The following is a 24,190-nucleotide window of genomic DNA, read 5'->3' as shown; positions in this document are numbered from 1 at the left end:
GCGCCGAGGCCGAGGCCAGGGCCGAGCCCGGAGCCGGGGCCGCCGGCTGCGGCGGCGGCGGCGGCGGGGACGGCGGAGACGGCGGAGACGGCGGGGATGGCGGAGGCTGCGAGGCCGCCGGCGGCGGCGGCAGAGGAGGCGGAGGCGGAGGCCGGGAGGAGCAGCTGCCCGTGCGGGGGCCAGGCCCGCAGCAGCAGCAGCCCCTGCGCGCCCCGCAGCTCCGCCTCGGCCTCCGGCTCGGCCTCGGGCCCGGGCCGGGCCTCGGCCTCGGCTGCCGCCAGCGCGGCCTCGAAGCTGTCGAACACGGTGCCCGTGCGCCCGGCGCTCGTGAAGCAGAAGCGCTTCTCGGACGCCGTGGCCGGGGCGGCCTCGTCGCCGGCGCGCCCGGGGCCCTCGATGGACGCGTAGCCGCTGTCCATCTGCAGCAGTTTGCGGGGCCCCGCTTCGCCACCTTCCCCGGGGCCGGGGCCCGGGCCGGGGCCGGGCCCGGCCCGATCCGCCTGCGCTTCCGCCTGCGCCTCCCGCTCCGCTTCCGCGTCGCCCAGCTCGTGAGACGGCAGGAGGGCGCACCCGGGGCCGGCCCCGGCCGAGCCCGCGCTGTCCCCGCTTCGCACCGAGTCCTGGTCGTTGCCGCTGCTCTGGTCGGACGCCGCGGCGTACAGCTCCAGAGAGGCCCGCAGGCTCCAGATGTCCCGATACACGGTCTGCTGCTGTTGCTGCTGCTGCTGCTGCTGCTGCTCAACCCCGTTGCTGCTGCTGCTGCTGCTGCTGCTTTCCTGGGGGGACTCGGGGACCCCGCCGGCGGCGCCCACTGCTGCTGCTGCTGCCGCTGCCGCTGCCCCCGGCACGTCCGGGGGCTCTAGCCTGCAATGTAGCCCAGGCTGTTAGAGGTGCCGCTAGCCAGGTAGGGTCATCCCACACGGCTCACACCCCACCCCACCCCACCCCACCCCCCCCCACCTAGGACGCTCCTTACCTGGACACTCACTCTACTTACCGTTCCTTCCGTAAAGGATCGAGGGCAAATAAATCTGACAAATCACGGGCTTAAGAACTATATAAAATGCCAACTACTCTCATTGATTCTAAGGGACTTTAGAGATCGTCCAATGCAAGTCCCTGGTTCTACAGAGAAACTGGGTTCTGAAATCCTCATCCTAGGACCGGAAGGAGCCTCAGCAATTCCCCGAGTCCAGTGGTCTTTTTTCACGTATAGGGAAACTCGCTTCCATATTTGCCCCAGACTTCCAGGCCAGTCCCTTGACCCATGACGGCCCCACGCAGGAACCCTCAATTAACCACTTGCCTAGTTGGGGAGGGGAAGAGACCTTAGAGGCAGCTGGTCACCCCCTCATTTTGCAGGTGTAGACACCGAGGCCCGGAGTTTAAGCGACTGGCCCAAGGCCACATCAGTATCAAGTGGCAAAGTCTAGATTCCAACCCAGTCTGACTCCATATCCAGCACTGTCCTTTATCCTAAGCCGGCCCTACAGAACTGAAGCTTCCTTGGAAATTTCTCCTTCCTTCCCCCATACACACTCACACGTACATAGATAGAAAACATCAGCAACAACAATAGTAATGACATAGCATTTTTAAGGTTTGCAAAACACTCCATTTGTATCTCACTGATGCCCCTAACAACCCTGGGAGCTAGGTCCTATTATTATGCCTACCTTACTGGCCAGCAGACTAAGGTAGAGTGCTTGCCTAGGGTCCCCGAGCTCTCTAGTATCTGAGGCAGAATTCGAACTCAGGTCTTCCTGACTCTCGAGTCCAACACCATCTGGTTGTGGCACCACCCAGCTGCCTCGCCAAAAAAAAAAAGCAAACAAAAAAACCCAACAACAATACAAAAAAAAAAACAAAACCCAAAGCCCACCTCTCCTACTGCTCCCTGAAATTCTACCATCAGAGTCCTTTCTTTGGAATAAAACATCTTCCTGTGGTCTTTTTAAAAGACCACGCCCTGGCAGGGCCACATTTCTAATCCCTTTCCCAGAAAGATAGAAAGCAACAGAAGAACGGGAAGACCCCAGCAAAGGAAAAGGCAGCAGTGGCATATCAGAGGCCAGGTGACTCTGGGCAATCTCTCCCCCTCCCTGGCCTCTGCTTTCTTAAATGCAGAAGGAGGCAAGAATGGTTTTAAAAAGGGGGGCCTGGGGCTGAAAGGAACCTAGAGTTCATCTCACCCAGCCCCTATCATTTTACAGATGGGGAAACCAAGGTCCCCCTCCAGGGGATGCCAACCCAGGCCCCCTGCATCCATATCTGGTACATGCCCTATTCTGTTACTCTCTTTTACCAGCAAGCAAGAACAGGGCTTTAAGGAGCTGATAAAGTCTATGAACCCCTTCTGAAAATACTAATTTTAATGCCTAAATAAAATACATAGGATTACAAAGGAAACCAGTTATATTGAGATAGTTATCCTCATTTTAAGAGTTCCAAGTTCATGGACCCCCAGGTTTAGAACCCCTGGGCTAGGGAGTCTCCAGGACCCTTCTAGCTCTGTCTGGGATTCTCCTCCACTGTCTTGCTAAGGGCCAGCCTTAAAGCCAGGCCTCTCATTCACATCCAGTCACCCAGGAAGGGCCCCCTGGGCACCCAAAAGTGCACCCAGCACAGCAGCTTCTTTGTGCATGCTGTGTGGGTAGTCTTGTCCCTGCCTCTTTTCCAGCTCTGCCTACGCTTTCTTCACTGGGCGATGCCCTAGGGTCTGAGTGAGTGGCATGGGACAGGCTGGGGGGGAAGGGGGGAGGGGGGAGGGGCGGGAGCTGCCCAGAGCCAAAGGTCTTCTGGTGATAACCTCTCACCCCATCTCCCTTCTCAGCAGCTTACTCTGTGAGTGCATGTAGACAGTCAGCATTTATTAGGCACCTACTGTGTGCTAGGCACTGATACAAAGACCAAAATGATACAGAGACTCCCTGTCCTTGAGGACCTTAACCCCCTCAGTCTGGGGGAGACAGCCCAGACACTTGTCTACAAAATTAATGCAAGGTACTTTAGGCAGGGGAGGGGAATGGCGGAAGGGAAGGAAAGATTTTGTGTGGAAGATGTTGCATGAGCTGAATTTTGAAGGAATTGAGGGGTTCTGAGGGGAGGCGGGAGTGCATTCCAGGCATCAGATACAGCCAGGACAAAGGCACAGAGGTGGGAAATGGAGGGAAGCATGGGAAGCATTTTGTCCAGTCTGGCTGCACAAAGTGCAGGAAGGAGGTAAGGGATGACCAGGCTGGAAGGACAGGGGCTGGGCTGTGAAGGGTTGATGCTGGGAGCCACTGGGGGCCATATCTGCTCTTTAGTAGGGCAGCGCCCCTGGTTGGGAACGTGGTAGCGGGAGAAATGCTGGGCACGGTTTAGCACTGACCAGATATGAGGGAGAGGCAGAGGATGGGAGGAGGAGTTACCCCCAGGAGAAAGGAAGCGAGTTGGGAGAGAAAGACCATGAGTCAGGTCACTCCCCTGCCTCTTTCCTCATCTGTAATGGGAAATAGTTGAATTGAGCTCTGATCCTATGTGCCCATCCAAGTATCGAGTCGTCATGCCTCTGGCAGGAAGGACAACCTAGTAAAAGGGCCAGAAAGTGGGCAGGATACAGTGGAGACAGCCTGGGACTGCCTCCGTTTCCCTCTCTGTCAGATTTTAGAGGCTAGGCTACATGGCCTCTATCAGTCCCAGCGCTGACAGTCTGGAATTCCAGGCAGGATCTGGGAAGTGTGCTCGGGGCAGCCGCCCCTCTAAAGGGAGAAGGAGGCAAGGGGGACCACAGCTAAGAGTGGGCAGGTCGTACGGCCTTGAGCCTCCCAGTGGGAGCCAGGTGAGGCTTCTCTTCCTTCTTGCTCCTCCCCCAAAGCACTGCCAGGTTAGTGCAGCAGCGGGACAAAGTCAAGGGTGCTGAGATGGGGGGGGGGGCTGCCTTGCCCACCCCTGCCACCAGGGAGTTGGGAGATGATGAGTAGGATGTCCACCAAGCTTAGGGAAGGACGGTGCCCACCCCACATCCCACACTGGTCTAGACCAGTCACAGAGGATCTGGATGGGAAGGGACCTCTTGACATCCAATCCAGGAGTTCTTAACCCTTTTTGGGTCCTGAACCCCTTTAGTAAGTTTGGGGAAGCCTATGGATGGACCCCTTCTCAAAATAAGGTTTTTAAATGCATAAAATAAAATACACAGGCTTACAAAAGAAAATCAGGTCAAAGTACAGTTATCAGTATATTTTTTAAAACACAGACCGCAGGTTAAGAACCCTTGGGCTATCCAACATGGGGAAGCAAGCCCAGGGAAGGGAAGGGTTACCTGGCGAGCCAGTTAGTGGCAGAACCAAGCTGTGAACCCAGGCCCTTCACTGGACCTTTCTGCAGTCCACCTTCTCTGGCCCAACGGTCCTTTAGGCCCTGAAAGCACCCAGCCAGTCACTGAGAAATAGCCGTGTGTCAGTGATGTGGGGAACACCCCTCCTTTCCTCCTTGTGGGAGCCAGGGTTTCCATAGGGGTCCCCCCACATCCACCAGCCATCACCTCTTATCTACTGAAGAATACCTGCCGAGAGTGGGTGGAGGGCTGGTGGGGCCAGCCGCTGGCTGGAAGGCCATGTCGTCGGTGTGGGCGATGTACTGGATAATGTCAGTCTGGTGGGGGTCCCGGTCCTCCTGTTCCATGCTTTCGCTAGCTGCCCTCTGCCGCTGAAACTGATGGCGCTTGGGAGAGCCTGCGGACGGAAAGGGGGCACACAGTGTAGATGCCCTGCCCCTGGTGGGGTTCTATGCAGGCAGAAAGACAGAGATGATGAAAGGCAACAGCGTGGCATATGAGAGATAGCTTAGCCCACGTAGTGGCTGAGATGAAGGCATTCGGGCACAGGAGGCCCAGCCTTGAATCCTCACCCAGACACTTACTAGCTGTGGGACCACAGGCAAATTATCTCACCTCTCTTGACCTCAGTTTCCTCATCTGTAAAATAATGATAATGCTGAGTCATCTCCCTGCTTATGGGCTCGTTTCACAGAAAGGGCTTCGTCAAGGTCAGAACACTCTGCCCACGTGATGGACGTGGTTCCCTCTTCCTGATAGGTATCTGTGCGACTAAAAGCATTTCATGAACTGTCAGATCCTCAGTTTCCTTGTTTGCAAAAGGAAGGTACTGGACTACACAGGCCCCTTCCGGCTCTAAATATGGAGAGAGAGGGGTAGGTTCTCAGGTCTGTGTCTCCCACAGGTTACAGAGAAATAAAAAACCCTTGCCTGCCTTCTAAGACCTTACACTCTAGCTGGGAAGACAGGTGCACTTGAGAAACCATGAAATAACACAGACAGCAGCATAAGCCAAGTGGCTGCCTGAAGAGTGCAGAGGAGGAGCTCGCCACTCTGAGCAGTAGGGGCGGCCGTGGAGAGGAGAGGGGGAGTAGTGTCCCAGGCCAGAGGCCAGAACGAGAGGGTTGTGGGATCCCAGCCGGAGAGCCAGGAGACACCAGAGAGGCCATCCCACACAACCTCCTCTTTTGGAAAGGGAGAAGACTGAGGCCCAGCAGGAAGTGACTTCCCCAAGGTGGGATTTGAACCCATGTCCTGGAAGGAGACAGCGTGATTTGGTGCCAGGGAGCCCGCTGTCCCAGCTTCAGAGGAAGGAGAAGGGGGGTTCAAATCCGGCCTCTTACATGTACTGTCTTAACCTCCCAGTGCCTCGGGCAGCTCAGCAGAGACTTGCAGAGCAATTACTGATGTGCATTAGCAGAGACAGTTTCCCCCAGGGAGTTCCCCAGACCAATGAAGTCAAAGGTCCAGACTTCCCCGAAAAGCATGTGCATGGAGGGCAAAGGGAAGAAATGAGAGAAAGGGGGGATGTGGTGGGTGGGGCACAGTGGAGAAGCCTCTCCCCCGTCCGTACCTTGGCTAAACCCAGAGAACTTGGGATGTCTGGGCTGGTGCCAAGAGGGATACAGATGGCCACGATAGCGAGAGGGGGAGGGCCGGCCGGCACTAATGCAAACTGGTTCTCTTGCTGTGGGGCCAGAGGGGGGGGGGGAAGGTGCAATTACCCGGCAAACAGGTTCTGTGCAGTTTCTACAACTATATTTGGCTCTAATCGCTTCCAGGAATCAAACCAGTGCCTGTGTGCGCTCTGGAGCTTGCCCCTCCCTCTGCTGTGCTCTGAGCCAGGCCAGGCAGGCTAGCTGCTGCTAGCCCCTGAGGATGGGGTGGGGCTGGGGGCAGGGGAGATGAGGTTGAGCTCCTCCGAAAAAGCAGACGAGCAGCGAGGACCCTTCCCACTCTACTCCTCTGCAAAAGGGAGCAAAAGGCAATGTCCCTGGCCCTGGTTCCTCTCTGTCATCCTTTGATGACACAGGATGGAATGGAGTCATCGGCCATAGGGCCACAGGCACCAACACGGAGCAATGAGATTAACATTCCGGGCCCCATGAGCCTGACACATGTTGTCTGTTAGGGCGCTTGAGCACTCACTCTGTCTGTCTGTCTGTCTCTCTCTGTCTCTGTCTCTATCTGTCTCTCCTGTCTTCTCTGTCTATCTCTCTTTCTCTCTCTCTCTGCCTCTCTCTCTGCCTCTCTCTCTCCTGTCTCTCTCTCTCTGCCTCTCTCTCTCCTGTCTCTCTCTCTCCTGTCTCTCTCTCTCCTGTCTTCTCTCTCTGTCTCTCTCTCTTTGTCTCTCTGTCTCTCTCTCTCCTGTCTCTCTCTCTCTGCCTCTCTCTCTCCTGTCTTCTCTCTCTCATTCTCATTCTCATTCCTCCTGTTCTCTGCCCTTATATTGCTTGTGCATTTTCAAGACTAAATCCCCCGGAAATTAAAGCCTGCTGCAGCTCATCAGCCACCCTGGCCTTCCCCCTCCCCTCCTTGTTTTGACAGTTGGTCCAGACCAGCTTTGTTTTCAAGGCCAGGCTGAGGATCCAGAGGCCCGGCACCACATCGAACCAGACGGTGAACCACTCAGGACCTAACCCCTGCCCATCTCAGTGAGGGCCTTTCAGAAGAAAAGTTCAGCACAGCTTCAGCTACTATTATGACTTTAAGAGTTCCATTTCATTAAATAATCCCAGACATTGGTGACCTAAAAAAAATGACTATGATGTTTTACTGATTTGGGCCAGAGGTGGGGAGGGAAGGTTGAGAGAATCTGGAGAAAGTGGTCCTGGGCAGGGTGAACCAGCCTTCTAGGCTAAGTCAGACACCCTAGGAATAAATACTCAAGTGGCTTTGAATAGCATGTCAGAGCTGGGAGGACCCTGAGAATCGAGGATGTCAGAGCTGGGAAGGCCCTTAGAACACAGAAGGTCAGAGCTGGGAGGGCCTTGAGAACTCAGAATGTCAGAGCTGGGAGGGCTCTTAGAACCCAGGATGTCAGAGCTGGGGTCCTTAGAGCACAAAACGTCAAGGCTGAGAGGGGGGTGCCTGAGAAGAGGAAATGTTAGAGCTGGGGTCCTTAGAGCACAGAATGTCATGTCAGTCCCATGAGGGTCCACAGACAATAGAATGTCAGGAATGGGAAGGCTGTTAGAACACATGGTGTCAAAGTTGGGAGGGACAGCCTTACTGGTCCAGCTGCCTCCCTTGCAAATAAAACAGAGGCCCAGAAGAATGCCGAAACTTGCCCACAGTCACCCTGTGAGTTGGTGTGGAGGCCAGAGAACAGGTGACCCCTCGCTCACCATGGGAGCCTCTTCTCGAGGACTGAGGCCCAGGACATGAATGAGTATTGTCAGAAGAGACACCCCTTGTGTGTGCTGGGCTCCATCAGAGTCTCTCCCAGCTCCTGGTGGGCGGGCAGGCTGCTTTAAGGTTCACAAGGGCATTTTACAAACATTCCCTCATTTTTATCCTCGAGGATAAAATCTTCCGCCTCAGTTCTCTTACTCCTAAATCCAACATGTCATTCGGCCTCATTGAGGATGAGAAGCCGAGGTCTTCCCTGCCCCAAGACTGGGCGAGGAAGCTGAGGGGCCGAGGTAACTTCTAATACACGTTCATCTCATCAGTGTACCGAAACGACCATCTCACTTCTGCCTTTAGGGAACTGAGGCCCAGAGAAGGCAACTGACTTAACCACAGTCTCCCAGCGAGTTGTCACCCACTTGAGCACGCACACACCCACACAAATATACACCTGGACAGGGCCAGAATTTGGAGTCCATTTTACATTTAGGGAACTTGAGACAGGGAACAAGGTAAGTCGGAACAGAGGTGAGACTGCAGCCTGGCCGAATTCAGTTCCCACCTAGTGTTGGGCCTCTCCTACTGGTGTCCACGTGCTCCTCCGAAGGGCTCATGAATGATCCCTGAGCTGCTCCCGGACGCCAGGAATTGGCACAGGAGAGGTGGCCAACCAAGAAAGGGAAGAGAGGGTGGTTTTCAGGGTAGGAAGCACCAACCCAGCACCAGCTCCCTTCCCCACCTGGCCAGTCCTCGCCCCACCCCCGTGATGACAATCAGGGCCAGGCCCTTCCTCACTTTGTTCTCGGTGTGCTCAATTTGGATTCTGTTTGAATGCAGGCCCTGATCCTAGCTGCCTGGCCTCTCCAGGCCTCAGTTTCCTCATCTATAAAATGGGTAAAACAACATCTGTATACTCTACCTTGTGGGGCTGCTGGGAAGAAAATGCCTCATGGCACCTTGAACCCTGAAGCACAATTTGAAATATGATTACGAACAACTCCAGAGGACCATCTAATATGGGTCAGCTGACCAAGGCTGAAATGGACCAAAACCTAGAAATGTCAGCCACTTCTACCCGTGGTTCATTGTACCACGAATTCTCTTCTTCCTCAAGGGAGGGATTGGGCTGGCCCCTCAAACGCCACCCTCTGGCATCCAGACCCTTCCCAGTAATAATGGAAGTAGCAGCAGAAATTCATGTTAAGGACCTAATCTATTCACAAAGCACTTATATTACACGCATAATCTCATCTGACCCTCACAACTACCACAGAAGACGGTATGAGGCTCATTTTACAGATGGAGAAACTGAGGCTCAAAAAGATTAAGGGACTGGCACATCACAAATTAGCAATCACGGGAAGCAGGATTCTGCTCCAACTCTCACAATACACTTTCCAGTGGGCCATCCAAGTCCCTTAACTTCCTCATCTATAAAACGGGAATAATGAAATTGCCCACAGGAGACAAAAATACTTCGCAAATATTGAAGTGTTATTATCCCTTAATAACCAGTTAGGGATCTGCCTTCTAGGAATTGATCTCTGGGCTCCATCATGACTTCCCACCCCACAGAGGAACAAACTCCATCTATATTTATGCCTCTGACACAGGGCATCAGAACTGTTTGGAATTCATGCTCTCGGAACGGTAGCTTCTGAGCCACGCGTTTGGCCTCCACAGAGCCAGGCTGATGCCCAGTGGATAGGTAGTAAGTTCCCCATCACTGGAGGGATTCAAACAGGCTGTGATGTAAAGCTCCACTCAACCCTGACAGGCCTGCTTCTGAGATGCTCCGATTCAATTAAACAAATACGGATTGTGTGCCTACTGCCTACAGGCCCTTTTGGCTGATAGCTCACAGCCCCTGCACAGAGAGGAGGCGTCTTCCCCAGTAACTTGGCAGCAGAAAAAGAGGTGGAATTGTCAGAGTCTGCTTACCTACCCATGGCCCACCCTCCACTGTCAAACCCCAAAACGTCTCCAGACTTCTTAAAAGCTTTATCATCTACATCATTTCCCTGGGTTTTCACAATATCCTGGTGAGGTTCAGATGAGAAGTTAGTCTTTCCATTGTACAAATGAAGAAACAGGCCCAGAAAGGTTAAATTACTTGCCTAAGATTACCCAACAAGCTAGCAACAAAAATGGCATGCCCTCTTAACTCATCAATGCTCTTTTTCCACCGAGTTCCCCAAAGCTGTTTGTTTTAGAATCTGACCCTCGGGACGGGCTATAAGCCAGAGACTGAGTATCCGAGAACTCAGGCAGGCATGGTACTAATTCTCGGACCCACTTATCAAGCCAAGCCAAAAAGGCCCTGGTAGGGGTAGAAGGGAATCCTGCCACTCACCCCTGGTGTCCAAGCTGGAAGCCCGGTGACTGGCCTCAAGTTTCCACTTCTTCATCTTGAAGTAGGGGCTGGCCCCCTCGAGGCTGGCATGTCGCCGGAGTCGAGTGAAGAACTGCAGGACGCTGCCCGAGCCCGGAGCCGGCCCAGCCTCCCCTGTCCTGCCCCCTACAGCACCTGCCACGGAGCTCCTGGCACCAGCATCGGGCTGTGAGAGGTTGGAGAGGCAGGCAAGGGTCAGGGCAGGCAGAGTGGAGGGACAGGCTGCCGGTGTGCTGAGTAACCCAGTCCATCCGAACTCCATTCCTCCCCCCTCCCCCAGCTGTTCACACCACACACCTGGATGGGTATCAGCGTGAACACACCTCACACCTGGACATGCACGTGGAGGCCTGGATACCCACAGACATTCATTCACCCCTTCCCCTATACACACACACCTGGAGAGATGTATATACACTTCACCACCTGGACACCCAGGCATACACCTGCACAGATAACTGGAAAGGTGCATACACACACACACACACACACACACACACACACACCTGGAAAGCCTCAAATGGTCATAGTTCCCTAGACATAAACTTAGACAATTATACACGTGGACAGGCTAGCGCAAACACAGACACACACACACACACACACACACACACACACTATGCTGGTGCGTTGGAGCTCGGGCAGAAGGCACTGGGGCAGAGATAGTGGTGGAAAGGCAGTAATCTAGGGACCACACTTGTTGTTACCTTCTTGTCCCTGTCACATTCTCTCCCTAGGTCCCCTCAGCTCAAGGAAAAGGTGACACCTTGAGGTCTCTGTCTGACCCTAAGCCTAAATTAGATTTACTGGGGGTGGAGATGAAGGAGAACAGTGATATTAAAAAACAAACAAACAAACAAAAAACTCCAGAGGAGAGGCGAAATCCCTGAACAAGGCATTCAGACACTCAGGCTCCGTGTGATCTTGAGTAAGTTTACCTCCTCACCTTGGGCCTCAGTTTATCCTTCTGCTTAATGGGGATGATTATATTTGCCCTCTTCCCCCCATCCCGAGCCCTAAGTTCCTGCTGGCTGATTTCATGATTAATCCTAATGGCTTGATTTTTATTATTATTATTTTTTTTAAAGTAGATCTGGGGGGCAGCTAGGTGGCGCAGTGAATAGAGCACTGGCCCTAGAGTCAGGAGGACCTGAGTTCAAATCCGACCTCAGACACATAACACTAGCTGTGTGACCCTGGGCAAGTCACTTAACCCCATTGCCTAGCCAAAAAAATAAAAAGGGTTCAGGTGTGGAGGGAGGGGTGCAGGTGCTACCTCCCCCCATCCCAGGCCACCCTATTTTCTCCACAACAACCCCAGGAGGGAGAGATAACCGGTGTCATCTCCAGTTAGCAGGAGAAACTGACCATCAGAGGGGTCATCGAGGGTCTGTGGCCCTCAGTCAGTCACAAAGCTAGAATCAAGATTCAAAGCTAGGCCTCTCCAGGACGCCAGGACCATCTCTCTTTCTGCCATAGCACACAGATGCTAAAAGGTCATTTCTCAACTAAGTCTGAGCCAGGTTGAGGGTCAGAATCCTGTAGATGCAGATGGGGAAACTGAGGCACAAAGAAGAAAAGAGACTTTCCCAAGATCACACAGAAAGTCAGTGGCATTTCAGCCCAGGTGTCCTAGCTCCCAGGCTTCCTAGCTCCCAGGCTTCTTTCCACTTTAGGGGGAGAATCTAGGTGCCCCCAGTGGAAGCTCCTTAGATTAATTAACTTCATCAGGAGGTGAGGGTAGGGCCATGGACAGGGATGAGATTTTTTTTAGCACTTTCCCTCCCCCTTCTTGGCAGGGATGGGCCTCTGCTCCTCCGGCCTGGGGCCTTCTGGGCCGCTTACCGAGGTGCCCTCCCCAGAGTCGGTGGACGCAGATGGGCTGGCCTCCACGAAGCTGGTTGTGTCCACGGTGGAGTTGTAGGGGTCCCCTGGCAGGGCGGAGCTGGGGCACATGGAGTGGCCGGTGAGGGCCTTCGGGGCCGGGGCGCTGACCCGGGGCTGCAGGATAGAGCCGGGATGGGGGTGGGGGTGGGGGTGGGGAGGGGGGAGTGACAAGGTCAAAGGGCAAAGGAGAGGTGGGGTGGATGTGATGGAGGGAATGGGCACTTGCTCTCCTGCCTCTCTGTCTCTGCCTCTATCTCTGTCTCTCTCTCTCTCTTGGAGTTCTGGCACACTGAACCTCCTGGCCCTGCTTTGAAGGGCTTTCTCTTCTTTCTCTCATATGTTGATCTCCTGATCTGTTCCCGGCCCTTGCCCTCCACCCCAGTGCCCAGGCTTTGTGCCCGTGGGCCCGAAGCAACCAAGGGAAGACCAGCAGAGATGGGGAGACCCTGTCCGGGGGAGACCACTCACCTGGAAAATGGAGAGACTGGTCTTGGAGCCAGAGACCAGGCGGGGTGTCATGGCGACACTGTTCTCGCTGGAATCACATTCGTGGATGGTGACAATCTTCAGTGGAGGCAGGTGGAGGTGAGTGAGACGGGCGTTCTTGAGGTGGTGAAAATCACCCTCTGTCAAGGTATACCTGTGAGGGGCATAGGAGCCTGTGGCCTGCGTGCCCAGGAAGGGCCTGTGTCAGACCCGCCAAGGTGCTGTGCCACTGACTGAGGGCACAAATGACTACCCCAGGCAGTTTCCAAAAGGAGATTGCAAGCTATCAGTGTCCACATTAAAGAATGCTCCAAATCACAAATAGCAAGAAAAGGAAATTAAAACAACTGTGGTTTCACACCACACCCATCAAATTGGCAAAGATCACAAAGGTTGACACCATATCTTGGAGGGGCTGTGGAAAGGCAGGGAGATTTAATGTCTTGCCTTTTGCTGAAGTGGTGAATTGATCCAACACTCTAGAAAACATTTGAATTTATGCTAAAAAAAAAAAGGGCACTAAACTGTGTGTGCCCATACACACACACACACACACACACACACACACACACACACACACCCTTCTGATTCATTGATACTACTGCCATGGAGGTCAAAGACAGGAGTAAAGTTTCCTATTTATACAAAAATATTTATAGAAGCACTTTTTGTAGTAATAAAAAAACTGGAAGGAAACATTCCCCACTGATAGGGAATAGCTGGGAGAAAAAAACAACTATGGTATATGAATAAAAGAGAAAATTATTTTGCAATAAGGAGCAATTACTATGAAGAATTCAGAGAAACATGGAAGTTTTGTATGAACTGATCCATTGCAAAGTAAACAGAACCAGGAATACTATTTATACAATGACCGCCAAAATCTAAAGCAGGAGTTCATCACCTTTTTTTGTGTCGCAGGCCTCCTGGGCAGTCAGTCTGGTGAAGCCTATGGACCCCTTGTCAGAATAAGGCCTTTAAATGTATAATATAAAACACAACTCTCAAAATATTTAAAAAAAAAAAATTTCAAGGACCCCAGGTTAAGAACCCGTGCTGTAAAGAAAAAATAACACCAAAAGATATAAAACTCCAGTCCAGGCACTGACATAGGACATCATGACATCACAGTGGGGAAGTGTGCCTCCTTCCTCTTGACAGAAAAGTGGTGGACTACAGGTACAGAATGGGGCACACACAACCAATGCGTTGATCTGTTTTGCTTAACTGTATTTGTTACAAGGGAGGTTCTCATTGGGTGGGAAATGATCCTACTCAAACTCCAGAACATCAATAAAACATGTAAATAAACAAAACAAGAGAGGAATGCTAGAGCAGCTCTAAGGGCCATTCCAGCTCTGACACCCTATGAGTCTGAGAGTAGGGCAGGGATTATTGGCCCCATTTGGCAGATGACAAAACTGAGTCCCAGAGAAGCGAAGGGCCTTGTGGCAAGACTGACGGATGGGTTTGGGGTTAGAAGGCTTGTGTTCAAATTTCAGCTCTTCCGCTTATTACCCACGTGACCTCGTCCAGTCACCTCTCTGGGCCTCAGGTGCCTCATCTGCAAAATGATGGGAACTAGATTCCCTCTCGTTCAGTCATTTTCAGTGGTGTCCGACTTTCTGTGACCCCATTTGGGGTTTTTGTGGCAGAGATACTGGAGTGGTTTGCTGTTTCCTTCTCCAGCCCATTTTTACCGATGAGGAAACTGAGGCAAACAGGGTGAAGTGACTTGCCCCGGGTCACACAGCTAGTACTGTCTGAGGCCGAATTGGAACTCAGGAAGAGGAGTCTTCCCGACTCCAGGCCCGGCATTTTATCCACTACTGTGATAGTTAAGTTTAGAGCAAACCTTGAAGTCACCTAACAGGACTAGATTCTAGGACCCTCGGCCACCCACGGCCCACCCTCTTCCAGAAGCTGACCTCCCTCTCCCCACGGCCCAGTGGGAGTTAGCATTGCCCAAGATCAGGGGTTCCATCCATAGAAAAGAATATTTGGAAGCTCTCCTGGGATCCTTGAAATGCATGAACAACAGGGCGGTGGTCTTGGCTGGTGAGAGAGGGGGAAGGGGCAGCAGAATGGAGGTGGCCCAGGCCAAGCACATGAGATTTAGAACTAGAAGACCCTTGGTGTCACCTAGACCAGCCCCCTCTTTTTTAGAAGAAGAACATGGTCCCAGAGATGGGTCAGGCCTTCCCCAGGATCACGCAGCTAGGTCAAGCCACAGAGCCTGGTTCTCTCGACTCCAAATCCCATATTTATCGGCTATCTCATTTCCTCCATTCCCTTCTCCCTCTCCTGTCTCCACCAGCCCCCTCTAGCGTGAAGGGAAGAGGGGGCAGGTAGCCTAAGCCCACTGTACCTGGGACGTGGGCGAAGTATAGGAGAAAGCAGTCAGAAAGTCCTTTTGGTGACTGACCAGGAGCCCAGCCACTCAGCCTCAGTTTCATCATCTGTAAAGTGGGGGGAATACTTGTTTACCCCACAAGGCCCTGAGTAAATAAATGTAAGCTCTCACGATGATTACCTCCGCCCTTTTTCCTGGGCCTTCCTGCTCTGCTCAAACAGGGCTGCCTCATTGAAGGAGACCCTGCGGCCTGTGGAGCTGGTGGCCAGGAACCGCTCTGTGTCCACATCTCGGTAACTGGAAGACGACAGGCATTCTGGGTCGTCCACTTTGATGGTGATGTCTGCAGGGAGGGGACCGCGTCAGATGGGAGCTGAGGTCTAGGCAAGACCCCTGACCCTCCTCCTGCCTCAGCCCTCCCTTCTGTCTCGTTCCTCCCCGGCAATAGGCATCTCCGGGCCTGACCACCTCAAATCATCGCCATGGTAACCTCTGAGTGAGGACTCCCCGGAGGGGGCACACAGACGCCTGGCGGGGACACGTGGGCTGGGGGAGGCCCCCGGAAGCTTCGAAAGGCAGCTCTCACCTTGAGCAGGCTGGGAGTCATCCAGGTAGGTGGTGGTGGTTTTCTCTGGGTCATCGCTGGCCCTGGAGTCGGCAAAGCGGGGACAGAGGGGCAGATGCTGAAATCGCTAACGACGGTCACTGGGCTCCATTAGCACCCTCCCCCACCCTCCGGCTTCCGCACGGCTTCTTCCCTGCCCCCCAACCCCTTCACAGGAGGGGATCGCGAAGGAGAGAAAAGGCTGAGCTGGGGAGGAGGAATGACAACATCAGGAAGAAGAACTAGCATGTCGCTCTCAGGGTGACAAAAGGCTTCCCCGACGACTGTCCTGTAGGGGAAGTAAGTCATGTCGTCCCCGATTTTACAGGTGAGGAAACTGAGGGAAGGAGGAAGGGAGCCCGTTTCTCTGAAAGGACCACGAAGGCAGAAGGAGGGTGGTCCAGTCTGGACCACTATGGCCCCCCTCTGCGGGGGGCCCTGGGACCCCAGCAGGGCCCTCCTACCTGGAGTACCTGCGGTGGGCATCCCAGCAGCGCCGGCAGAGGATCAGGGCTCCTGACAACACCACCAGCGTCCCCCCAATGAAGACAGAGAGCAGGACGAGCAGCAGCCCCGAGCCATCCTGGGGGCTGACCGATCCGGACACCGTCTGCAGGCACACAAGGAGCACGGAGGGCATCAACCAGGCCCCGGGGGAAGGCAGCCCATGGCCAGGGCCCTCCTCCCCTCCGGCCCGCGCTCACTCACCGTGGGACTGGCAGTGATGTTGTCCCATGGAGTTAAGTCATTGCTCATGGTCTAGACCGGCTGGAGAGAACTCCTGAAAGGGAAGGCGGGGATCAGGGCCACAGCGGAGGGAGGGAGGGAGGGAGGGAGGGAGAAAGAGAGGGGGCGGGCGCTCAGGCACAGCCCCTCCCCGGGAGCTGACTCCCCCTGACTCCCCCCCAGCCTCTTCCCTCAAGCTCCCAGGAGGCTCTCTGCTCATTCCCACAGCCTCGAATGGGATCAGAACCATCTCAAAGGAGAATGGAGAGGCGGCCAGAAGGGTAAGTCCGATGCCCAGAGCCGATCTTCGGTGCCCCTTCGACTGCACCCCCCCACGCCAGCAGCAGCTCCCGGCCAGGCTTCTTCTCCTCCCCCTCTTCCTCCCACAGCAGCAGGGACTCGGGTGACGGGAGGGAAACGAGATGTTGGGGCACCAGTGGGTCACTGAGCTGTCACAGGGTGGACATATGTCTGGTTCGTGGCGGGGAGGGCTTGAAGAGACAATATTTGGGAACCCAGACCCGGGCTCCTCCCTCCCAACTTGATAATAACAATAATGAAGGGCCCTCATGACTCCCTTGCTCCAAGGTTCCCGGGGGTGTGGTGAGAAAAAAAGACCCATCTCACAGATGGAGAAAATGAGACTCATTAAAATGAAGCAACTTGCCCACAGTCACAAAACAAGGGGGAGAGCCAGGATTCCATTTTGAAGATGTGAAAACTGAGTCTCAGAGAGATGAAAAGAACTTCATAAGATCCCAAGCTGAGGTCTAGAAAGGGCCTTAGAGGTCACTGAATTAGTCCACTCATTTTATAGATGAGGAAACTGAGGTGCAGAGATGTTAAGTGACTCCCTCAGAGTCACTCAGCTAGTATGTGTCTGAGGCAAGATTGGAAGGCAGGTCTTCCTGCCCCCAAGTCCAATGCCCCATCCCTGGGGCTACACCATTTTGCCTCAAAGTAATGTCACATCTGGGACATAAATTCTAAATTCAGGAAACAGTATTCTTTCCTCTTTTTCTCCTCAGCATTTCATGTTTACATAGCACTTTACCAGATGGGGGCTGGACAAGGGGCTCCCCAGAGAATTTTCCTGCTCTGTGGGAGGGGGAGGACAGGTTCAAGTTCCAGGCCAGGATGAGGTAGTGCTTTGCAAGTCTCTCTTAGAATGGGAACCTAGAGGTCATCTGTTCCAACCCCCTCATTTTTCGGACAAGGAAACTGAGGCCCAGTGGGGTAAAGGCCTTCCCCAAAGTCATCTAGGTAGTAAATGACAATGGCAGGTTTTGAATCCAGGTCCTCTGACTCTAAATTCAGGGCTCTTTTCATTCCAGTGCTTAGCCCAGTGCCTGGTGCATAGTAGGCTCTTAATAAATGTTTATTGAATTGAATACAATTCCTCCCCTCAGCCTCTATCTGCTCATAAAAACCACTTCTCTTTCATTAAAAAATAAAATATTAATTTTTAAAAATCCACTTTCCCCCACTATCCCCTCCCAGAAGGTAAGGTTTAGCCCATGAGGAGTAAGAAGCAAAAACATTTTAATTCAATAATTTAATTCCCAGTTTCCCCCCCCTCCCCCGCCCTGGCCCCCCAGGTACCCTTTTTCATTTGACAAGAAGGGAAATGAATCTCAGAGAGGAAGACGGGACTTTCCCAAAGTCACAAAGCAAGTCTGGGTGACTGTGGGGAGGGCTCTTAGTGCCCGGGCCTGACCTGCTGCTTCACCACACCCACTAAGAAGGGAAAAGCCCTCCTCCCCACCCCCTCCACCAGGGAGCCCCAGGGATGTGAGGCGCTGGCATTGGGCCCTAGAGAGGGAGTCCTGGCTGAGCAAGGCGTGTGTAGGCTTATCTCAGTGAACAAAGGGGACCGGAGGCCCCCGGGCACGTCCCCAAAAACAGCTGCCTCTTCCAGGTGGGCCCCCCAGGAGTACTTCAATTAGAGATGTCCAACTGGGGTGGGGGGGCAGGAGATGCTCTTTGCTCCGTGGCCCCCAGAATCACAGCAGGGGATTTTCAAAGGTTGGGGGGGGACAGGAAAGACTGGGACTCCCAGGGTCAGGGGCCTCAAGCACCCACCCACCCACCCTGGGGGTGGGAAAGGGAGAAGAATGCAGCAACTGTTCCAGCCCTGAAGAATCCTGTTCCCATGGCAACAGGACCAGGGGAACAAGACTGCTCCTGCCGAGGGTGGGGGAGGGCGGAGGAGGGGGGGTGTTGCCAGGGAGGCTGGGGTTTGTTGTGATGCCTCCTGGGACCCGGGCACCAGGCAAAGCGGATGGCCCCAGGGATCTGGGGAAGCAGGCTAGGCTGGAAGAGGGGCTGGTCACAGCCGCTCAAGGAGCAGGGGGGGGGGGGGGGTAACAGAGCCCAGCAGAGGAGAAAAGGCACTGGATTTATACTCAGACTTTACCAATGACTCACTTTGAAATCTTGGGCCCTTCTCTGAACCTCAGTTTCCTCATCTGTTAAATGGAGGTGTAGGGGGAGGGGTAAAGAGAGACTGAACCAGGTGTTCTCTATCAGCTCTCAAACCTCTGCTCCTATAAAGATGGGGCTGGAGGGGTCAGTGGCCTGAGGAATGGTCCTGGGTCCCCCTAAAGGAAACTGGATTTCCATCTACAGGCAAGACCAGGCTTGAAGAGGAGAGGCCCTAAAGAAAAAAGGACTGGGGATACAAAAAAGCCCCTGCTCTAGACCCAAAGTCAGCAGGCAAATCCTGACTAGGGCTTGGCAACAGCCTACCCCCAGGACAGTCTTTCCTCTTCAGGATCCACATCTGGCACATTCTTTGCCCACCTTCCTCAGGCCTGGGACCCAGAACTCTGCCACTTACTCACTATGTAACTGTGGGCTGGGAGACTTCCCCTTTCCAAACCTAGCTTCCTTCCTCTGTGTTCTTCTGTACTCTGGAAGGCGGCTAGCAGGCTCAAAAGAATACCTCTGAGGGAGATTTGTATCTGTAAAGGGCTGTGGAAATGTGCCTTGAAATCCTACTAGAGATTAGGCAAGCAGGGAAAGAAGGCCCTCATGGTCTCAGCTACCAGTGCTGAAAGACAGTCCTGGAGCTGCTCCTCTCCCATGGGGTGGGGGGAGGGGGGCAAGCAAACTGAAGAGTCGGACCATAGGAAATTCCTGATGTGATGCCCAGAGGAGCCCAGCACAGGTCAAGGAATTTTAAGTGCTGGTTGCTGGCTCAACCACTAACTAGTTATGTGACCTTAGTCAAATCTCTTCTCTCTGAGTCTCTGTTTACTCATCTATAAAATGAGAATTTGGCATGGTGCACTCCAAACTCTTCTTAGCTTTAAGAGCCAATGTTCTAAAGGCCCTCCCAGGTCTGACATTCCATGTTCTGAGGGCCCTTCCAGCTCTGAGATCCTATGTTCTAAGGTCCCTCCCAACTCTGAGACCCTATGTTCTAAGGTCCCTCCCAACTCTGAGATCCTATGTTCTAAGGTCCCTCCCAGCTCTGAGATCCTATGTTCTGAGGTCCCTCCTTCTTCTGATATTCTAAGAGAGTGAACTAACTCTTAGGGCCTTGTCCTTTCCTTCCAACTCTAATTTCCAGTTTAGGGAATGGCCTTCAGCATATCACATTAGCCCTCCACTCCCTTTTCATGTGCCCCCAGCACCCCTGATCCTGGGAGACAGGCACGAATGTAACCTAAGTGCTTTAAGATCTTCTGATGTCCAGGAAACTGAGGAAAGTTAACTGATATACCGGAGAAGTAAAACCTGAAACTCCACCCTCCTTAGCTGTACCTGCTGAGAGGAGGTCAAACCTGTATCTGAGGAGGGATGAGAAGAGATCCGGGAGTAGGGAGGGAGTGAGCTTATGTGAGCTCGCGCGCGCGCACACACACACACACACACACACACACACACACACACACACACACACCCCCCACAGTAATCCCAGGCACAACAACTGCCCCCCTGGATCAGAGGATCATCCACTGAGGGTTGGGGGACAGACAGACAAGCCGGGCCAAGTCTTAAAATCCCTGGGACACCCCCATTCATCTACAAGCCTGCCATTTAGTCTCCAGCCCAGATATATTAGAAGCCTCTTCCTCTAGTCCTGGAGGACTTGGAAGAGATCCCTGACAACATCTGAAAAGTCCAGTTCTGGGGCAAAAGTCCAGCCCCACCCCCACTTCCCAAAAAGCCAGGATATGAAACATATTTGGGGTTTTCTAGGATTCCAGCTGCTGCTGCTGCTGGTGCTACTACCCCAACCTAGCTTTCACAAAAGGCCAAATCCCTCAACCCCTTCCAGTGCTCTGAGCTCCCCAAGATGAATCTGGCTGTCTATCAGCCCAGGCTTCCTCTCCCTCTTTGCTGAGGTTGACCCTTACCCCTTTTCACAGAGAAAGAACCCACCTCTCCCTGCACCCAAAGGAGAAGCTCAAAACAAGGTTGTCAGGGAAGGCAGATCTGAGTTTGTGAGTTCATCCAATTTCAGAGTTGAGAGATCTCCATGGCTATCTAGACCAACCCATACCATCTCTTGGCCTAGAAAAAAAATGTGGGGTGTATTCCCTCTCTCTTTGCTCCTTAGGAGCCCAGAAAGCAGTTACTCAGCCCTGCCCTTCTATGCCCACCTCAGATGTCCACCACCTTGCCTGCTGGCATGTGTTCACCTCAGGACAGGACCAGCTATAGGATGTCAACCAGCCACTCTGTGGAGGGAGCTTTGGCTTCCTAGTGCCCAGAAGGGGCATGAAGAGAGAATGCCATCTGGAAATAGTTTGTAATCCTTAGGAAGACCTTCTTTGGGGAGTGCCATGCTCCCTCCCCACTACCGTGGGAGCAGCAAAAGCTAGATGGGGTGGGATCTGCAAGGTCCAGGCCCATCTCCTAGACTGTGAACTCCAAGGGGGCTCAAGAAAAAGCTAAAGAGAGAGCCCCAAATATGGGGGTGGGGATGCCTCCCCATCACACCAAGTTCTGGGAGCCTCCCTGTCATATTCCTACCAAATGACACCCAAAGAAAATGCTCCCCCTTTAAGAAAGTTTACTCGTAAAATTAAGATGTTAGACCTGGGAGGAACATTAAAACATAACTGGGAGGGATCTTAGGGATCACCTATTCTGAACCCCTCATGTGGAGATGGGGAAACTGAGTCCAAGAGACAAGAAGAGATTTCTCCAAGGTCACAGAGCTGTCAGTAACCGGACAGGTGCTAAAACCCAGGTCTTCTGACTCAACCCCAGGTTAGCTCTGTCTACACCATGGAGAGCTCCTGAAGGCCAGCCCTGGGAATTCTTCGTCTCTTCCCTCTGAGCCCCCTTCCTACTGATGCTTAAGGAAGGAGGCCAAGCTGGGGTGAAATCACCTAGTTTATCTCCTGGAAACAAGTGGGTCAATTCTCTGAAGTGGATGTAGGTTAGGAAATGAGTTCAGGTTGACACACACGCACACACACACACACACACACACACACGCACCCACCCACACACACACACACACACCCCACACGCACACGGAGCCCTCGCTGACGGGAAGGGAGAAGAAGAGAGCCAAGCGGTACCCGGGTTCGGATTCTCTTCTCCCCGCTCTGCTCAGGCCTCAGCCTGGATTCCCTCTGCACACCCCGAGAGCGGGCAGGAAAGGGAGGGCCGGCAATCCTGAACCGTCACTGGGGTGGGGGTGGGGGGCCCAGCTCGAGCCAGAGATCCCAAAGTCCCAGGAGCTCTGCGGGAGCCGGCGTCCCTCGGAGTGCCGGGGTGCAGGGCTGGAGGAGGGCGCAGGGCTGGGCCAGACCCGCCCGCCCGCCTGCGTGCTCGCGAGCTCCCTGGGCCGAGCTCACGGACGCCCAGGAGCCAGGACCGGGGCTGGGGCTGGGGCTGGGCTGGGGCCGGCAGGCCGGGCGGGCGCCCGGGCGCACTCACCTCCTCGGTAGCGGGGCGCACGGGCCATGGACTGGGCGCAGCCGCGGCGCTCACTCCCTGCTTGGCTCCGCTGGGCTCAGCTCGGCTCGGCTCGGGTCGGCTCGGCTCGGCTCAGCTAGCTCCGCTGCCCGGCGCCTGGGTAGCGATTTAAAAGGCGGAGAATTTATGAATGAAACCTTTGAGTTTCAGTCCCACCCACCCCCGCACCCGAGGGGAGGGGACGGGAAGGGGGAGGAGGTTGGGGGGGCCTCCAGAGGGAGCGAGGGAGCAGCACGTGACCAGAATCCCCGCGCTCGCGCGCGCCCTTCCCGCGCGCCCCCACGTTCCCTCCCTCTTTCTGGCGCACCAGGAGGGGCGGAGCATCGGGAATGGGGGAGCAGAAGAGACCCCACCTCTCCCCGCCCCCGATGTCCTGGAGCCCCGGGCAGGCTGTGTGCGTAAGGGTCTGACCACAGCGTAGTCGCCCACGCCCACCCCAAGACCTCGCCAAAAGCCCGAAGACTCAACCCACCTCCCCGAGCCTCCCTACGCCCAAGTTAACACCTTCTAGGACACACTTTCTGGAGGGCGGAATCCCGACCCCTCCCCCCACACACAGACACACCTGTGTCCTCCCTCCACCCAAGTCGTGCCAGGGATTCTGAGGGGGCAGCGTGGTGAAGTGGGTCAGAGAGCCCTGGGAGCCACAAGACCCAGAGCCTAGCTCTGGCCCTGCCACCAGACCTTCTGTATGACCTTGGTGAAGTCGTGTCCCTTCTCACACCCACAACTCCCTCCTCCGGAAAATGAAAGAATAAGGCTTCATCATCTCTCTAAGAGCCCTTCCAGTTCTGACTTTTTTTTTTTTTAATAATGGTCTTTCCTCTCAGATCCATCCACACAACTACTGAAATTATCCTCCCAAAGTGGGGTCTGACTATGTCACTCTCCTCAAGAAGGTTCAGGGGATCCCTAGTGCCTTCAGGTTAGAACTCTTCAGCTTGGCACTTAGAGACCATCCCTATCTGGCCCCAGTGTGCCTTTCTATGGAAAGGCCATTTCATTCCCATTCATGTGCTCTTGTGTTCCAGACAAATGGGCCTACATACAAACCATGGGCTCCCCAAACTAGGCATTCACCTCCCACCTCCCATATCAAGCCTGAAATGTGCTGTCTCTCCCGTGAAGGATCTCTTTGAAAACCAAGGCTGGGCTCCAATACTGTCTCCTACTGAAAGCTCTTCTGGAACCTCCCAGGTGTTAGGGTTCTCTCCCTCCTTAAACTACCTTGTCTTTATTTACTCACGCACATGTAGTATTTGACCGATGTAAGCTTTTCCAAGGCAAGAATATTTTTCTGTCTGGGCTCCTTTATTTTGGTCTTTGCAACCCCTACCTCCTCCCCCACCCTCAACACACACCTAGCACAGTGCCTAGAAAGCAGCAGAAACTTAATAAATTCTTATTGAATTGAATTCTATGAGTGATGAGATTGCTGTATTCATGGAAGCCATCTTCTTGTGGAAGAGGGACTGACATTTCGTAGAAACGTATTTCTGCAGCAAGATAGCTGATCGGAGACCAGATAGTCAATTCCCTCATTTTACTGATAATAGCTACCACTTATATAGGGTGTCCCAAAAGCCTTAGTGCAGCTTTAAGCTATTAAAAGTTTAGATAGATAGATAGATAAATATGGATATAGACAGAAGCTTCATATATATATATGTATATGTACATATATACACACACACACACACACACAAACATTTACATATATACATATATCGTTATACAGGGTATCCCTAAAATTTTAGTGCAGCTTTAAGCTATTAAATTTCTATATAAAGCCAAATATATGTAAACCTATATGTGTGTGTGTGTGTATATATACACACATACATACATACATATACAGTTATATAAGGTGTCCCTAAAGATTTAGTGTGGTTTTAAGCTATTAAAGCTTCTATATGAAGCCTAATATATAATATATTGCTATATACAAGGTGTTCCAAAAGTTTTAGTGCCATTTTAAGCTTTAATAGCTTGAAATTTAATAAAGTTTTAAACTTAAATAACTTAAACATTTTAAACTTAAAAACTTTAATAGCTTAAAACCTCACTAAGACTTTTAGGACACTGTGTGTGTGTGTGTGTGTGTGTGTGTGTGTGTGTGTGTGTGTGTGT

The 24,190-nt window shown here is 53.2% G+C and overlaps 2 protein-coding genes across 2 annotated transcripts in view; one reads left to right on the top strand and one right to left on the bottom strand.

Moving 5' to 3' along the window:
- Positions 1-7,064, top strand: part of STK11 (serine/threonine kinase 11) — a 183,437-nt gene extending 176,373 nt beyond the window's left edge. Inside the window, exon 10 of the mRNA XM_027853086.1 lies at positions 6,869-7,064. The gene's annotated coding sequence lies outside the window, so the exon portion shown is untranslated. The remainder of the gene's footprint in view (positions 1-6,868) is intronic.
- The window catches only part of CBARP (CACN subunit beta associated regulatory protein), a 22,925-nt gene extending 823 nt beyond the window's left edge, over positions 1-22,102 (bottom strand). Inside the window, exons 1-10 of the mRNA XM_027853128.1 lie at positions 22,022-22,102; positions 16,103-16,175; positions 15,859-16,004; positions 15,377-15,438; positions 14,971-15,133; positions 12,420-12,591; positions 11,910-12,065; positions 10,026-10,230; positions 4,550-4,718; positions 3-864 (exon numbers count right to left, since the gene is read on the bottom strand). Coding sequence (XP_027708929.1) covers positions 3-864; positions 4,550-4,718; positions 10,026-10,230; positions 11,910-12,065; positions 12,420-12,591; positions 14,971-15,133; positions 15,377-15,438; positions 15,859-16,004; positions 16,103-16,150 — 1,983 coding nt within the window. The 5' untranslated portion in view covers positions 16,151-16,175; positions 22,022-22,102. The remainder of the gene's footprint in view (positions 1-2; positions 865-4,549; positions 4,719-10,025; positions 10,231-11,909; positions 12,066-12,419; positions 12,592-14,970; positions 15,134-15,376; positions 15,439-15,858; positions 16,005-16,102; positions 16,176-22,021) is intronic.
- Positions 22,103-24,190: the final 2,088 nt, after the last annotated feature.

The sequence above is a fragment of the Vombatus ursinus genome, unplaced genomic scaffold (genome assembly GCF_900497805.2).
Source record: "Vombatus ursinus unplaced genomic scaffold, bare-nosed wombat genome assembly UNPS02009918.1, whole genome shotgun sequence".
Taxonomy (NCBI): domain Eukaryota; kingdom Metazoa; phylum Chordata; class Mammalia; order Diprotodontia; family Vombatidae; genus Vombatus; species Vombatus ursinus.
The sequence above is the reverse complement of the archived record's forward strand: the minus strand, read 5'-3'. Positions and strand labels throughout refer to the sequence as shown.